The sequence below is a fragment of the Amblyomma americanum genome, chromosome 1 (genome assembly GCF_052857255.1).
Source record: "Amblyomma americanum isolate KBUSLIRL-KWMA chromosome 1, ASM5285725v1, whole genome shotgun sequence".
NCBI lineage: Eukaryota > Metazoa > Arthropoda > Arachnida > Ixodida > Ixodidae > Amblyomma > Amblyomma americanum.
In genome coordinates, this window is record NC_135497.1 from 146,940,128 (window position 1) to 146,957,518 (window position 17,391).

Here is a 17,391-nt window from a genome sequence, read left to right on the forward strand (position 1 = left end):
TTCAATCTGTGCTGCGCTGAGATGGGTGCTGGAGCCGTTTAAACGAGGCTGTTTAATCAACGCGCAAGCGGAGGTTAGACAGACGTAACTTTGAAGGTTCGCAAGCCGGGCTCCGTATCTTGGCCACTCGGATGCCTTACCACTGATGGAGCGGCTACCATGTTATCTCGACGGGTTCAGATGACAACAATAAGCTATTGTAAAATCTTAACCCGCAGCGAAGGCACAAGGTGGCGCGGTCGATGAAGGCGAAATGCAGAAACTCCCGAGTGTCTCGGCGCACGGTGAGAACCCCAGGTGGTCGAAATTAAAACCAGGGTCCTCCATCACCGCCGCCTTCAAGGCAGCCGTGTTTCCTCCACTACGGCGAGCCTCATAGCCCACCCGCGGCGTAGCTTTGACCCGTGAAAGTCATTATCCAATCACTAATCAACACCTGGCACGTAGAGACCTCAGGCAGAGTAGTAACCTCACTCGCCCCTTCACTATGAGCTGCAATACAAGCAGCCAACGCCAATGTCCGCAGCGCGAAAAGACGACATTCAAGATGAAGTGGGGGCGACAGGAGCACTGTTAGTCATGTTCCATCACTTGCAAGCAAGGCGCACGTGATAGCAGGCACGACCTGTGCATGCGCTGGCAGATGCGGTCAAGGCTCATCAAGAAATGCCACCTCGTCTCTGGTTAATTAGCGCCACGGAGGCCTGATTTGACGCGAGCTTCGCCGTGCAGATACTGTCTGCGAACTGCGCTGTGCTGCCACAGCAGACAGCTGTGCCAACCCGCGTATTGATCCGGGCCGACGCGCTGGGAATTCTTGGAGTCTGCCGTCGGTCGGCCGTGGGACACAGCGCAGCTGCACACACCCTTTCCTGTTTTCTTTGTTGCCTCGGGCGCTGTCACCACCGGTTATCGCGGCGGCCAGCTCGCGATAGCACACTCCGATCGGCGGCCAACCGTCGGGGGGGTCAGTGCGCCCCTGTCGCGCCGAGCAAAGGGCGCCCCTGCTGCGCGGCCAAACTCGCCAATCGATTGTGGCCCAAGAAGGAGTCATCGCAAGTCTCAGGCGGGGATTCCTGCCAGGACCGGTCGCCATGGCAACCTGACGTCAGAAGCGCGCCTCCGGGGCCAGCATGGCGCCCCGTCGAGGGCCTCTTCCCCAGCTGCTACCCTGAGCGCAAACTGGTTTCCTGCTCGGGCTGCAGCCGCCAGACCCGGAGCCGCTTTCCGGCCCATCACGTTCAATAAGGGGACCGCGAACCAAACCGCCGCTCTGAACACCCCATTTTCAGTGCGACGCAACAGCACAATTAGCCACCTGCAGCGCAGTGGCGCCTTGTGTCGGCGACAGTCAAACGCGAAGCCCAGCACTCGTTGGTGGCCGCTGGTCTCGTCGCGGAATGACGGACAAGAAGCACACAATGCGCACCGCAGCTCCACCCCACGGGCTTTGTGGCGCATTGTTTGTCCCCTGCCAGGGGCGTTCAGTCCGGTCAAGTATTTGCTCTAGACCCAGCTTTACTCAGTTTGCTAGTAAGACTCGTACGCTCATTGGAGAGCGCTGTAGTAAACAACAGTGCAGTTTTTAATAGGCACAGACGTTCACACACTGGTCTAGAGCGCTTGAATAGCGCGCTAATCTGCGGCAAATGACTGAACTCAATTTGGACGCGGCAACCCTCTAAAGGTAGCCTAGAAGATGCAGGACGCAATCATCTGCAACACCCCATTACATTTGCCACTGCCTCCTCAACTGGATATAGCATTTAAAGGCACTAAATGTAAACCACTATCCATACGAAAGTGCATGCACGATACTCTTTCGAGCCCTAGGCCACTTGTAAATGACGCAAGCATAATCAGCTGTGCACGTTCGCGAGTGTGCGAGCACTGTACGCTATTCCGACCGAGCACGAATCCAGCGCGGTGTGGCTGGCCTTCCGCTCCGAGATTTCCAAGCTGCCCTACAAGGCCGCCACACATTAATGAAATCAGGTGACCCGCCGCAGTGGCTCTGACGTTCGGCAGCTCATCCAAAGGTTGCTGGTTCGATCCAGGCCGCCGCGGCTGTATTTCGGGCCGAGGCCAAGTACAAAAACGTCGTGTGCTGTGCAATGGTCAACGCACGTTACAGAACCACCAGGTGGTTGTAAATTAATCGGAGCCCTCCACTACCGCGTCCTTCATAGCCCATGTGTCGAGTATTTTAATGAAACCAAGAAGCTAAACAGAACTCGTAAAATGAGCCTTCGAGAAGCGTGGCTTTTGCGTAAGCGATACCGTGGCCTGACTATGTAAATCGATGTGATCTCAACCGTCTGTTCTCCGGCTAATCATCCGCATATTAGACTCGGAATACAACGCTCAACGTCTTCACGTAGTGTTCACACGGGGAAAAATTCCAATCTGATCCTACGCAAAATAAAAAAAATACAAAGTTCGCATTTGAAAGACTGCTGGCGACTGGTCACACAAATACTTTCCGATGAGATTCATTCCCGCGCCGCGGCGGCTCGCGCAGCTGACGAAAGGCCGGGCGCCGCTGCTGCCAGGGCAGAGCAGCGCTTCCAAAGATGGCGGCAGCTCCCTCCCCGAGGCCAGGTGGGAGGCCGCGGCGCGCGTGCGGCAGATCATCTGGCCAAGGACGCCGCCTGCTTCCTCTTTCGAGCGCCGAGCAGGCCCCGGCTGGACAAGCCACGCGGCGGCGGCTGCAGCTATCGACCGGGGGATGTGTGCTCTCCGAGGAAGCCGCGAAAAGTGCCCGCGGTGTGGGGCGAAGCGACGCCACGTCAACAGACACACTGCATGCTTCTTGTGAATTTCTAGTCTGCATGTACGGTTTTGCAGGCGGCATGCTCAGTGCTGCAAGCGAGCTTCAAATTCCGGTGCGGAGAGGACTTACTGGCGGAAAGGGGGCGGCGATACGGAGGGAGGAGCGCGGGTACTCGTAACATCAATTCGAATGCCGCTGTTCCAGAAAAGCTCCCGAGTTGTGAGCTGAAGCCTACGCACTACCTTTATATGCCTATAGCTTATACGCTGTGATCGCAATGACTAACAGCACCGCTGTCCTGTGTATGCGGATTAACCGTCCGCACGCACAATTCTGTAGACGAAAGTTCGACACAATCGAACAGCGCGAATACACGGCCATGAAAAGAGCCATCTTCGCGCTAATCTTACCGAAACCAAAGCCGAATACGTCATTTCAACACGGCCCCAACCACTCCCATGAGAAAGTACCATCACATTTTCCACTACTTATAGCAACACCGCCTGTGTTTCAAAGCGTCCGGCCCTCGAACGATCACACGTTCATGGAATGCACAATACGCGCATATAGACACGAATAAAAACTCGCTCAGCTAGCTGACAATCTGCGAGCAAGCCGAGGGCTTCTAAAAAAAAAGGGGGGGGGGGGGGGGGTCGGTTCAATGCTGGCCTCGGGAATGCTGTTGCCAGCGGAACCAAGAAAATCGCAACGCACCGGTCACACCGTGTGTGAAAGGGCAACGCGTCTCGCCCGGCGCACGATCGAAGCAGCACGGGGTGCATCTAACAATGGCACCCCGCCGCCTTTTGGGGGGGGGGGGGGGGGGGGGGCATTCTCAGACGGCATATCGTGCCCGCCGCAAGTGAACTGCTAAGAAGCGGACGAACATGTGTCACTGCAGCTGCTCGACACTTGCGGTCGCCTAGCATGGTCGCCAGAGCGTCCTGCGGAGCCGCGCCCGCACGGGCGCCAACGCTAGCTGTTGCCGGGCGGCCCAGAAAAAACGTGCGCGGCCTCCTGCAGCATGGCGCGGAACACCGCCGCCATCACCATGCTGCTGCATCAGCCGGTCTCATAAAAACGGGGGCGGCATCTTACACTCGATAAGATAGTCGCCCATCTACACCCACCGGACCAGGGCTCTCCAAAACGCATGGGGGGGGGGGGGGGGGGGGGGGGCAAGGAAGAGAACACAGGAGAATGCTGGAGGGGGTGCAGGAAACACCCTTGCCCCCGACTCCCGCGCCCACTGCGGCTGTTCACGCTCACATTAAGCACGAACCCCTCGACCCCGGTCACTCAGTGAATGACAATGAAGCATGCCAATTATGCTTGCAGAGAGCAAATTCAGCAGCGAAAAATCGGTAACACTGGATTAGCAGAAATTGCTGCCGTTCAAACGGCACTGAAACTCGAAACGGGGCTGTATTAGAATGCAGGCAAGTCAGCGCTTGCAGCCGCTTCCCAGAGTGGAAGGACAAATAACGACGAAGTTTCTTGGCGGCCTTCCTGCCGAGACAGAAGCGAGAGCCGCAGAACGCCCCAGAGGCTCAAAATAAACGGCAGCTTAGCGCAGGGTATTCGGTCAATGGCGAAAAGCTTCAGCTGCTCCAGGCGGACCAAGTTGGTGATCCGTATTAATGAACAGCCACAGAAATAAACAGACGAAATGACGCTGCAGCCTGGGGGATATCTCGAATTGTAGGAACTACGAACTAGAGCCATTGTCAGGCGATTGCGTAGTAATCAGCAGGAACGATGCACGGATCACAACGGAGATTGTCGAGGCCACATAGATTTCGCTACGTTCGACCAAGAACTGCGCTATATCAATCGAGCGAAGCCAGCGGATTCATCAGCGGTCCGCACGATTTATACCAGCACGCAAACTAGTCTGCATGTAGTACGTCCTTCTCGGGTAACGATCTCCTCTCCTTTTTTTTATTTCCTATTTTGGCCATGAGTGATAAGCAGAAAGAACAGAATCCTGTCCGTGTCCTCCTTTTGCTTTTTCAGTAGAAGCGTTGGCCGATTTTTTTTTAGCGAAATTTATTGCAGCAGGGCATCAATAATTGGGTGAAGGTATGTGATCAAATATGTATCTAGCATTATGTAAAAAGCAGGAGCTCAACTCAGTTTACTGCGTCCGCGAGCATTCTAGCGCGATTGTTATGTTCAGTTCTTTCGTCTCGGAGATGCCACTCAGGCACACAAAAATTCTCCCGTACGCCACACTCAGTGCACGCCACAGCAAGGGATCCAAACCCTCCTTCATATGTCACTGACAGGCCGAATTCGAAAGACGGAAGGCCCCAAGTACTTGATATGATTCTTGAACTAAATGCTCACGCTGCGCAAGTGCGGTCATACAGGCAGTGCTCATAGCGGATAACAAAATTAAGAGCGCCGTAGAAGATTTGCAATACACTGTGAAACGAGCATCAATGGTGGCTCCATATCGTCCATATGATTTCGAAATGCACCACGTCTTAGCAGCGCTACAAGCAGATCATATGGCTACAGAAACTAACGCAAAGCATGGAACAGCAGAAAAAGCCGGCCTGCACAAAGCTAGAGGTCAGAGAAACAACAACAAAAAAAGATAAAAATGTGCCAGCCTAAAAACTTCCTTTCAGACCCCACTCTGTCCTCTTCGTTCCAGCTCATACATACACACGCAGGCTGCACTCTCAATTACACCCGCATGGTGGAATGAATTAGGTAAATATATCAGTTTCTCACATCAGAAACAAAACAGTTCAGCTACAAGAGCATGCCTAAACAAGCTGCTGCCACCTCAGCGGCTGAGCATTCTTTTGCTAATGTATGACCATACACTTGAAGAGGATTTTCACGATTAGACAATCACTACATAATAAATTTAACTCAAGTTATATGCCTGTGCTAGTAATCGTACTAAACTGCAAATGATTATGCGCAACCTCCGTCATAACTGTGGCTCAAATGGGTCAAGGTCACTACGTTTATAACTCCGTAAATGATACATTAGTGGTACCACTGCAAAAAAAAAAAAAAACATCCTTGTGAATAACACATCGTATGTACGTACGTACATACATCACGTTCAATAATCATTAATGAAGGTATGTATGCCAAGTAGGCCAGATATTAAAAGACTAATACACAGCATGCAAACGTCAGGCAGCATCAATTTACTTGCATGTTTGCTCGCTCCCGAGGTATTCGTAATGTGTGTTTGCTTAGTTTGTTTGTTTATTTTTATTTCCCCCTTTCAGAGGTCTTTCAACACTACAGTGGCCAATCGGCCCGCCTGTACGTCAGCTCACTGTCTTCACGGAGCTCAGCAATGACTACACTTCCCGGGGTCAGCGCTGATATATACAGGTCACTGTTGTTATTTACAATTGACCAAAACGCCAGGAAACACGCGTCAAAACAGGCTATGCAAGCGCGAAAGCATTACGGAGACGGACGGACGGAGACACCCACGTCTGCTGGCAGAGCCTCATGCGGAGCAGCCACAAGCACTAGGGCCGCTAGCAGGGCTGACCAGGAGAAGCGTCACGTGATCCTGCCAGAGCTACCAGAGCGGCAGCGCAGAGCGGAGTCAGGCCGGGCCCACAGCGGATCCTCGGACAGGTCGCTGCTAGCGATACGCACGCTTGCGTCGCGGAGGTTCGTTCACTCAGCGTCAAGAATATATACGGTGCGACTGGCTCACTAACAACACAAGAACCCTGCAGCCATCCGTTGGAAGTGCCGAAGATTCCTGCACTGTTGGCAAAGGCCAACATGGCGCCTCGGGCCTTGTCTGGCCAGCTACAAAAGTGACGCCGCTGCTCGCATTGACACCGGAATCAGGTGAGCGGTCCTTTCAGTCATTAGTGCACAGTTCAGAACTGAAAGTGGTAGCTACGCAGAGCGACCGTCAGTTCGTACCAATGTGTAGCCATGGTACCCACCGGTGCCGTGTACCGGAGGACGTCTGTGCTCGTCCGATCTTTGCGCTGGACGGGGAACCATGTTGGGAGGGCCGCCGAGTGATACCGACATGCCGTCCCGCTGCGGCACTGTGACACGTTGACGCTACGGGCATGTCCGTTGTCGAAGCATTACAGAATGTAATCGGAAGCGAGGAGCTGTACCGGGGCCACTATGAAGCTGCAAATCCGCCTTGGTGCATCGGCGAGAGGAGCTTGACGCTGTAGCGGGCAACACTGAGCGAGCTGCTACAGTTTTCTTTGTTTTTTGTTTCGTATTGTCGCTCGCGGCGATGGCGATCCGCCGGGGTTGGTCGGGAGCAGCTCTTTGCATCGGCAAGCGGTAGCAGACAACGTTGGACTCTGGGAGCATGCTCGGTACTCTTAAATAATGCGCCGTGAATGCGGCAAGCGTTTGCAAGCGCGTGCTGCAGCACTTTCAGTGATTTTTCGGCGTGGATTAACACAGCACGCAGCGGCTTCAGCGAGCGCACGTTCTGTCCGCGTCCGGATGGTCCAAGCAGCCTGCGTCCATGTCCATAACCACACCGCGCAGACCGGTGGTCTGTATATCGCTTCCGAGAAAAACAGTACCGCATGGCCATTGTCCGCTGCACTGCTGTGCTCATGAAACAGTAGGTTCATTCTCTGATAAGATAACGTAGCAGTCCTTGTGGCCTGCTGTGGGATATTTCGAGCCGTGGATGGGCATGCCTTCACCATTCGCGAATGATGCTGTGTGACTGAACTTAAATAATGAACTGCATTTTATTATTTCTTCTCCCTCCCCCCCCCCCCTTTTTTTCCTCTTATTGCAGTCCAAATTCAAGACTTGCTGGATTATGGAGCTCATCGTGAGATAAGCTGTGAGTCTTTACACTGGAAGTGGTTGACTTGTGCCTGACCTACCTGGCGTCCTTACAGGGTTGCAGAACACATCTTGCTGGCTGTTGTATCGTGAAGTGCAAGCCTGGCTGCACCAACAGTGAAGTTGACTGCTTTGTCCTATGTTGCTGTGGTTGGAGACAGGACAGCAAGCGACATGAAGCCTGGGTTCCTCACCATGCCTAGTTATAGGTGTGAAAGCTGCACGTTTGTTGGAAAGAACAGAAAACACCTAGCGAACCATGTAGCCTTAAACCACAGCAGCCGCGTGTATAGGTGCAGCCTTTGTGCGTTTGTTACTCGCTACCAGGCCAACTTTTACCGGCACAGACGGAGTATCCACAAGCTTAATAGTGCTAACGTTTGTGAAATGTGCGGCCAGCTGTGTGACAACCAAGATGAGCTTGTGGCGCATACGTCTAATGAACACCCGCAGTTCTTGGATGTGCTGCTGAGGAAGCTGGAAGCCAAGAGAGTGCGCTATGCGAAGTATGCTGCAAAAATGAACATGGAAGATGGAGACACTGCCCGTGCATCTGCTGAAAAAATAGTTGCAAACAACCTTGAGCCAGAATTGGTCACGGGTGATGTTAGTGATCAGATTCACCTGCAAAATGGTGTTCCTGAAGAGCAGAATGAAAGTGTTGAACAGTCAAAAAAGAGGCCTCGCGAGAGTTCGCCACCTGTGTCTAACAAAAAAGGGCGTACAGGAAGACGAACCTATACCTGTGCTGAATGCGACTTGGTAACCAAATGGCCACGAGAATTTCTCAGCCATAGGAGAGACGTTCATGGGGATCGCATTAGCATTCATGAATGCCCTTTTTGTGAGTATGCTTCCAAACAGCCACAGAAACTACAGAGGCACTGCAATATTGTCCACAAGGAGGAGATGTATGGTGAAAAGTCGCGGCATTTGGTCAAAACAGGACCACCTGCATCATCACCAGCCCCTTCTGCTGAAATCAAAGTGCACATTCAAGAGAAAGTGTTTAAGTGCAGCAGTTGTAACTTCCATGCAAAGAGCAAAATTCATGTGGAAGAACATGAAAAAACAGTGCATCTGAAGCGGCGGTTCTATCGTTGCCAGCAGTGTGGCTATGTGTGCCACGAAAAAGGTCGTTACACTCGCCATATGCGTTTTCACAGTTTACCAAAAATCAAATGCCAGTTCTGCAACTTCCAGACCTGCTACAAATGGAACATGGATCGGCACCTCAAGTACCATACTTCAGGTGGTGAGTTCCGTTGCAACAAGTGCGGTTTCATGACCATGTCTCGTAAAAGCCTTACTGCCCATTGCTTGCACCACCACAATGAACTTTTGAAGGATGCTACAGATAGTGAGGGAGAAAACACTGAGCTTGAAAATGTGGATGATGATGAGGACAGACTCATGATTGACGAAGATGCTGCTGAGGACTCCACCTCACCACCGCCACTCAAAATGACTCTGAAGCGAACTGGAGAGATTGCTGTGGTAGAAAACAGTGAAGGGACAATGCGGAAATGTCAATATTGTCCTCAGCAAGTCCTGTGGCCATCGGAGCTTAAACGACATGAGGCAACTCATTTTAAAATGAATAAGAAGCATGGATGCCCACTTTGTCATATTCGTTTTGACCAGCTTGATCACCTTGAGCATCATGTAATGCTAGACCACCAAGAAGAGGCGAGTGATAAAAGCAGTAGTGATGCTGTTGCTACTGGGACGACAAGTGCACCAATCATTATAGAGCTGGGCAAGAGTGATGATTCCACTTCCCGTGCTAACTATTCTGGCTCTACCCAAGCACTTGACATCTCTATCAAGAGCAAGCAGCCCATGCATGTTTGCCAACGCTGTGGCTATACTACGAGATGGATTTCAGAACTGAGAAAGCATGAGTTAATCCATGGAAACTTGAAACCCTTCAAGTGCACCTACTGCTCCTACACAAGCCGTTGGAAAGGTGACATGACGCGCCATGTTTTCCGAATGCACAAGGAGAACACTGGTGCAGCTGACACTAATTCCAATGAAGATCCAGAACATGCTAAGTCCAGCCATGTCTTGCGCTTCTTGCTGTCGCAACCTAAAAATGCTGATCATGACTATGACTCCAAGGCTGCAGAACCGTCCCTCAGCAAGGATAGTGAGGCATTGAGTGGGAAGTTTCTTCCAAAGCCTCCTGAAAGTCAGTGTTCATTCCAAGTTCCTGTGGGAATACCCAGGATCGTTCAGAAATACAAGTGTCCACAGTGTTCATTTCTGACCCGAACAGCATCGCGCTTTCATGTCCATATGATACAGCACCTCAATAAAAGACCCTTCATGTGCTCAGTTTGCAACTATCGCTCCAACTGGCAATGGGATGTCAACAAGCATATCAAAAGCAAGTCTGGCAATGACCCAAAGCACAAGAAGGCCGAGTTGGTAGTTATGGATGAAACCGGCTTCAAGAATTATGCTAAGTACAAGATTCATCTTGTGGATGTAGAGGAATCCTCAAAAGGTGACAAAGTTCTTCAGCCCGCACAGCCTTCCAGGCTGAATCAAGAGGAAGTGCAACTGATTCGTCCTGATGAGACTGAGAACATAGTGGTAACACCTGATATACTCTATGGAGACCAAGATTACCAGGATGATTTAGGAGCTCCTATCCCTGAATCAAGTTCTAACCAGCAGGTTCTATATTGTGGCCACTGCAACTTCAATCACACTGAACGCAAAGCAGTTCTGTCACATTTGGGCTCGCATGCGTCAGTGAAACCCTATCGTTGCCGTCTTTGCAACTTTGTTTCAAAGTGGTACCACATTGTCCTGATGCATGTCAGACATCGACATAACACAGGTCCAAAACACATAGAAAGTAATGTTTCTTTCGTAGAAGAAGGCAACACATTTCGTTTGAAAGAAGAAGAAGAACCTGCTGTACCTCCTGCACCGCAGAACGCTGAGCCAAAGATTTTCAAATGTAATACGTGTCCTTACCGATGCTCAAAGGTATGCCACATGGAGTTTCACATGAAGCAGCATGTGCCTAAAGAAGGGGCCATTTACAAGTGCAAGTATTGCCCATACTATGCCAATGTCAAAAAGACTTTGTCCCGTCACATGAAGCTGCACAAAGAAGAGCAACAGCCAGCCACAGAAGTCCTTCCTCGCTTGCTTGTGAAGGCAGATATGAAGAAACATGCTTGTGAGCATTGTCCATACACCTCTGATAATAAAACTCAGTACCTGTACCACAAGCAGTTCCATCGGCCCAACAAGAACGCCCCTCACAAATGCACCCATTGCAATTATTGGTCAACCCACAGCCACCTGATGGCCCAGCACCAAAAGATACACAGATCTGCAGATGGGAGGCCACTGGACGGGGCGCCATATAGTGGTGGAATCCAGACAATGACAACAATGGTGAATGGCACTGCCCACCGCATGTTCAAATGTCGATTCTGTCCCCTGACCAACAAGCGCAGGGCTAATGTGAAGATTCATGAACGCATGCATACTGCATCAAAGGGGGCCAAATTCCAGTGTGTTCTTTGTAGCTACCGATGCAACAACACTGGGGTTCTCGCCAGCCACATGAAGCTCCACAAAGCAGATAACCCATCGCTGGACTTGAGCCGTATGAAGACATTTTGTGAAAATCTCAATGCACTGCCTTCCAGGCCAGCAGTTGCCAAAAAGAGTGTTCCTGAGTCAGCAGCTGCAGCTGCACAGAGGTCAGAGATCTCGGCATTAAAGGACAAGCTGAAGACACCATCACGCAAGAAGATATTCAGCTACTTTTGTGACAAATGCCCTGCCATGTTCAAAAGCCACACTGACTTGGACACGCATAAGACTTACCACAATTCTGCTCACCTGTATCCATGTCACCTATGTGACTACAGAGCCAGACACAAGCCTCATCTGCACAAGCACCTTCTTGTCCATACACCAGAATATGCAGAACGCCAAAATGGCTTTACATTAGCTGAGATTCGCAGCCAAGATCGCAGCCAGCAGCCAGAGTCTGCCACCCCTCCTGCTGCTCCAGCTGCTGCTGATCAGATGTTACTTCTGGAGAAAGCCGAGACTCGTGCCTTTGTGGATGCTGGCTCTCAGAGCATGGGAGTCCAGTTGCATCGCTGCATTCGCTGCCCTGCAGCTTTTCAGAAAGCAGCAACGCTGGAGTATCACCTAAGTCTGCATGGTAGTGCTGGTGTCTATGCCTGCCACTTCTGCAACTATGCGGCCAACAGCGCAGCCAATGTTAGCGCACACACGCACCTTCACTACCGAGGTGCACTGAAGCAGAAACAACCTCCCAAGATGTTTCGCTGCGACAAATGCCCTGCATCATTTTCGAAGTACAATCGCTTTGAAAGTCACCTTACCCTTCATGGACGCAATGAACGATTTCGTTGCTCACACTGTGACTACTCTGTCAAGTTTGCAGCAAATCTCGTCAAGCATCGTAAGCTCCATGAAGTCCTTGTGCCCGAGTCGAAGCAGCCGAAAGTAGAGCCTCCTGCACCACTTACAGTTACAAGCACTCCTCAGCCACTTGAAAATGGCTCTGAGCCAAGTACTGCTGTGCCTTTGTCAGACAGTGCACCAAATGCTGCCACACCAGCAGTTGTTGAAGAAAAGCGTGTGTACATCTGCAGCAAATGTCCGTACGCATTCCATCGGCGTGAGACTGTTGTGAATCATCTTCAGCGCCACGGTACTTCAGAAGGACTGTGCTGTACTTTTTGCGATTACCGGTCAGTACACATGTCAACTTTACGAGACCATACAAGGTGTCATTTTCAGCCAATGCGTCACTACAAGCCTCAGGCTTATATGAAATGTGATTCGTTGGAGATTTGGAGTACTGCCAGTGATGGCACCAGGACACTGGTGTTTCGAGATGATGGAGATGAAAAGTATTTCCCTGAACTTGATGACTGTGATGATGCCGGTGAGGATGACACATTATCGAGCCCTGCTTCCACACCAGCCTCCTCTGGATCGTGTTCAGCTTCAACAGCTTCCAGCTCTCCTCAGCTACAATTGAACAATAAAGATCTCGAGCCTGCAGTTTTGAAGTCTGTCAAGCTTGAGACAGATGATGTGGTTCTAGCAAGCAAGGAAACGCTCGAGGAATTGGTGAGCAATGTTGTTGTGCTCAACGATGAAAAAGAAGAAATGCCTCCTGGTTGCAAGACGCAAGTAGTCAATATTGTAGTTTTAGATGGCACCAAGCAGTTGAATGAGGTTGGAGAAGTTGCACAAGCAGAACACAAGTCTGAAAGTGAAACTGACTTTAAAGATGATGGGGAGAGTGCACAGGATTTGTTCAATCGTATTTGCAATCCTGATTCCATGGAATACGAAGATTTGGAAGATGAGAAGGATGTGTACTGTGAAACACTCAGTGAAGATCCAGATGTTGCTGATGAAGTTGAATGTGAAACTGTGGAGGAGGATTCGATAGAGCCTGAAGCACTTGCAGCAGATGCTGATCCCATGCTGAAAGCTCCCAGTAAGCATGCTGGGCACACTGAATTTTTGGATATCACTGAAGCAGCTGATTGTGAAGTGTCTGCAGAGTGCAAGGGTATGTTTCTGCACAGTGTAGAGTGTGAAAGTGAACATATGACAGCAGATGTTCCTGATGGTGTAGCAACTTCATCTTTGGTCACTGATAAAAGCCTTGCAGCAGTAATAGAAACAGGCGTAACTTCTGAAAGTGATATTTCTTGTCAAGTAAAGAAATTCGAAGAGAGCAAGCCTGTGTGCTCAAGAATTGATTCAGAGGATCATCCAGTAGCAACATTTCTCAATGACAGCCCATGTGTTGGTCTAAAAGAAGCAGCTGTATCAAATTTGGCCAATAATTTTGAGCTGAAAGATTGTGGCGTTGAGGTTGCAGGGTACAATTTAGAGCCTGACACATGTAGCCGAGCTAAAACACAGGATGTCCATGATGATTTCTCTCAGCCTAATGTTCTGCAAAGCAGCTCAGGGTGCAGTTATATGCCAGTAAGCCAAGGTGTTATCAGCATAACTGTTTGTAAAAGCAGTGAAGATTCTTGTACAGCTGAAAATGATTGCACTCAGGATGGGGAAGGTACTCAAGTACTACACAGTGTGTCGTCAAGCTTGGGCGCCGATGCACATTGCCAGAGAGCAGTGGAAGAAATTGAAGCTGACGAGATCAGCAAGTGCAGATCAGACCCTGATGCAATGTCCTGCATTGTGCCAGACGATGTAGTTGAGATTGAAATTGGCTCATCACTGCCCACCATTAAAGCGGATCCTGGTGGTGATACTGTACTTGTACCGCAAGAGGTATTTGAAATGCAGTCTCCTACAGGGCTTCAGCGTAGCATTCTTGTCCCAGAGCTAGACTAAGAATGAAGAATTAAACATTTGTACAGGGCACTCCTACATCAGTGTTCCAGGTGTGCTGTTTGCAGATGTGTAATGTATCTGTGGAAGGGGAATTGCAGTGATCTTGCAAGGCATGTACGTTTTGTGTAGTAGTGCAGATTATGTGCAATGCTTTGTCACTTTACTGCCCTTTTTTTTTTCATTGTTGGCAAGATTTCATGCATTTTTTTCCTTTAGCACATTGAAGGAAGCGTGCACACTTTTTCTGAACATTTTATTATAGTGAAAAGTTAGTATTTTTTATCACGGTAAATATTTAGTGAAGCATTTTTTTGGCCTATTGTGCACAAATACAGTAATTTGTTGTTCAGTAACATTGTTTTGATGTTTTATAGTTCAGTTATGTGTGGCGGGATCACATTGTGTTGCACATTATCAGTTTGTTTTATATAGCATTGTTTTGGCCTTTTTATATGTGAAGTCTTTTTTGACACGTACATGCATGAAGGAAATGCATCCTTCAGTCTGGTCCTCTTTTTGGACCTTCACTCTGTGTTTACTCTCATCCTTGTATTTATATAACATTGTTTTGCTTTTTTATATGTTTTAGTGCTCATTGTCGTATACATTTATTGTGTGTATGTACAGAACAGTTTTGTAGTTACTGATTGTGTTGTGCCACAGCTCCTTTTGTAAGTTAATAACTTACTCTTTAATTTTCTGCAGCAAGTACGCTCTTTCATACTTCTTCATAGCACTGTGCCTCTTTGCATTTTAAAGTTGAATTGTGTAGCAATTTCTTTGTATGTTTCAAATGTTGAATTGGACAGTAACCTGCATATTTATCTTGATACCTATCAGAAGTTTTCTTCTGTACTACTAGCTTGTTTGTGCTTGAATTTCACAAACATTCATTTTCAAGCTCTACTTTGCATCGTAAGGCATTTTGTGTGGTACTTGCCTACTTTGTGTGGTAGAGTTGGGAAGCTCAGTCAGCCGAGTGAACTGGTGTTGCAGACTTTGGGGTGGGGAACAGAAGCTGCGAAGACTAGCGGCACTGTCGTTACAAGCAGTTGCCAGACCTTGCCAACAACAATAGTTTTCCATTCCCTGCTGTGTGAATCAATCTTGTACCCATTTCAAATGCATTACTGTTCAAAGCAGACCTCAATATGTGATCTATTCCGGAAGTTTGAAAGCGAACAAACTAGTGATATAGAAGGCAGAATTTACGATAGGTGTCAAGATGGATTTATTATGTAATACCCATTTCTTATTGTTTGTAGATTCAAAGTGCTTCTTTACAGCATCACTTCATAGTTATTCAATGTGCCACATCTCTCCCATATGTGCAGAAGCTGAATCCTGTTTTTTTTCCCTATTTATCTTCAGAGCACTTTTTTAAAAGCACTGTGCTGTACAACAGCTTAGCCTAACAAAATTGTCAACAGTACGACTGGAGACCTTCAGCCTCTTGAGCTTGCAAGTTTTTTTCTAGTCAAGTTGACCATATCTGGTATGTAGTAACAGGACTATGACATGAAACTTGTGGTTGTGGGTTAATGTGTGCGTTTGGTGCACAGTGTGTACATTTAAATATGCAGTTTGTACCCGAAGCATTCTGAATCTGCCCCCTTCCCGTTTTCTTTATTTAATCACCCTTATTTTGCTGTAGTGTTGACTGTAACAGCTGCCTGTCTTTATGTTGGTATTATAGGTACACCATAATACATGCACTGTATGTATAGTTATTACTGGCCTTGTGTGCACAGTGAGTGTACATGGGTATATGTGTAGCAGCGTTTCAAGTGAAAGATGGACCATTTGTTTTAGTCAACAGTTGTTGATTTATTACCTCACTTGATTTGTGCTTGCATCTAATAGCATGAAAAACTAAAGAGAGCAGCATAATTGCTTAAGATGTCACAAGTGCTGATGAACTTTAGTTTGGTGGCAGAAAGGACCTTGCCACTTTCAAGGGCTCAATATTTCATGGTGAAGCTGGTTCAACCAAATTTTTTGTGAAGACCAAAAACCTTGTAGACAAACTGTCACGACTGTGTGTTTCACAATTGATAATAAAGGCATCTTATTTCTTTTTATGTCACTTCGTGCAAAATATTGTAGCTTGGTACATAGGCAGCTTTCAGAGAGCATGCATTGATGTGACGTCCTTGTGTGCTTGGTGAGAGTTTACTGCGCTGCTGCCGCTAATGTTGCTGCTGGTAGTGCCGCATGCTTCTTGGAGAAGGATGTGCAGTTAACTGTGCAATACTTTTCACTATCTAAATTTACTGTTTCGATATTTGACCTGCCCACAGGCATGCAATTTCAATAATGTGCATTCATTTATATGCATGAACAGGTGCTGGCAGCAATTTTCATGGCTTGAATTCTGGAAGAAAGCTGAACTTCCTGGTAGCCAAATATGCAGCAGGGATACAGAGGGTGCTTTCTGCAATTGAGTGCGCAACCTGATTAGTGCACCTCTTAGCTACAGGATGTGTAACAAGAATAAGGAAATCCAGCTTTATTTGTGGCTTTTTCGTTGTGCAAACTTCTGGGGCTGCAAATAAGTCATCAGGTATAAATACACTGAGCATGTTGAGGCATGGACTCTGTGCATGCACTATGCAGCGAAATTTGGCGCATTTGTGCATGCATTATTACTGGTAGTGTCAAGCATGAGGCTGTCATGTCACCAGATTCCTTTTAGAAGACACGACTTACTGGGAGTGCAGTGTGTGCTGTGTTCACGTATGTCTGCAGGTGTGTGTAAAATTGGATAAACAAATAAGCAGTGTAGAAGCGGTAAACTGCAAGAATAAAGAAATCTGCCAGTGGGCTTACCTAGCCACTATTTGAATACTTCTGTAAAATATACTGCCACACAAATTTGGTCAGTGCTTTGTTTTTGGGTGCACAATTGGGTGTGCATGATTACTGCTAAACCCATCAAGGTGGGTTGTACACAATTGTGTAACTTCAAACTTGCAGCTCTTTCTTAGTATGTGTGCTCTACCTAGCACAAACTTCTCTGTTTCAGGCTAATTTAGCATCCTTCATCTAACAAAAAACTTTCCAAATATTCCTCAAAACAGTGAGCATGGTAGAATATCCACCACCATTTTCTTGCAGACAGATTTAACCCCCTGTACTAATCTCAATCTATTTCCTGAATTTCATGCCTTATGCATTTCTTCAAAATGGAAAATTTTAGAATTCTTCGGATAGCAGTTTCATAAACTTGTTTTATTTAGGGTTTCAAACAATTTTGAATGTTTGCAAGAAAGTTTGTATGCATGTGCAAAAAATTGACTACTGGCCTTTTCCTTTAGAAAACTGAAGTATGTTTTCTTGAGGCGTGGATATTCTATTGAGGTGGAAAAATTCTGATTTTGAATCGGAATCACGAA

At 48.2% G+C, this 17,391-nt stretch overlaps 2 protein-coding genes across 11 annotated transcripts in view; one reads left to right on the forward strand and one right to left on the reverse strand.

Moving 5' to 3' along the window:
- The window catches only part of LOC144113855 (uncharacterized), a 19,219-nt gene extending 12,233 nt beyond the window's left edge, over positions 1 to 6,986 (reverse strand). For 2 of the 9 annotated variants that reach the window (XM_077647206.1, XM_077647202.1), the window contains exon 1: positions 6,718 to 6,977. Coding sequence is in view for 2 of the 9 variants with exons in the window: in XM_077647208.1 (XP_077503334.1) it covers positions 6,695 to 6,808 (114 nt within the window). In the remaining 7 variants the exon portion in view is untranslated. Of the gene's footprint in view, positions 1 to 6,244; positions 6,383 to 6,694 lie in introns of those variants that run through there. The other 7 variants (XM_077647209.1, XM_077647201.1, XM_077647211.1 and 4 more) reach the window with 6 other exon arrangements.
- Positions 6,477 to 16,077, forward strand: LOC144113853 (uncharacterized). 2 transcript variants are annotated; one of them, XM_077647197.1, is made up of 3 exons: positions 6,477 to 6,616; positions 7,554 to 7,601; positions 7,660 to 16,077. In XM_077647197.1, exon 3 carries the CDS (start codon positions 7,778 to 7,780, stop codon positions 13,994 to 13,996), a length of 6,219 nt encoding a protein of 2,072 aa, XP_077503323.1. In that variant the 5' UTR covers positions 6,477 to 6,616; positions 7,554 to 7,601; positions 7,660 to 7,777; the 3' UTR covers positions 13,997 to 16,077. The 2 variants fall into 2 exon arrangements, with proteins under 2 accessions (XP_077503323.1, XP_077503324.1); XM_077647198.1 differs by lacking the exon at positions 6,477 to 6,616 and adding an exon at positions 7,233 to 7,370.
- Positions 16,078 to 17,391: the final 1,314 nt, after the last annotated feature.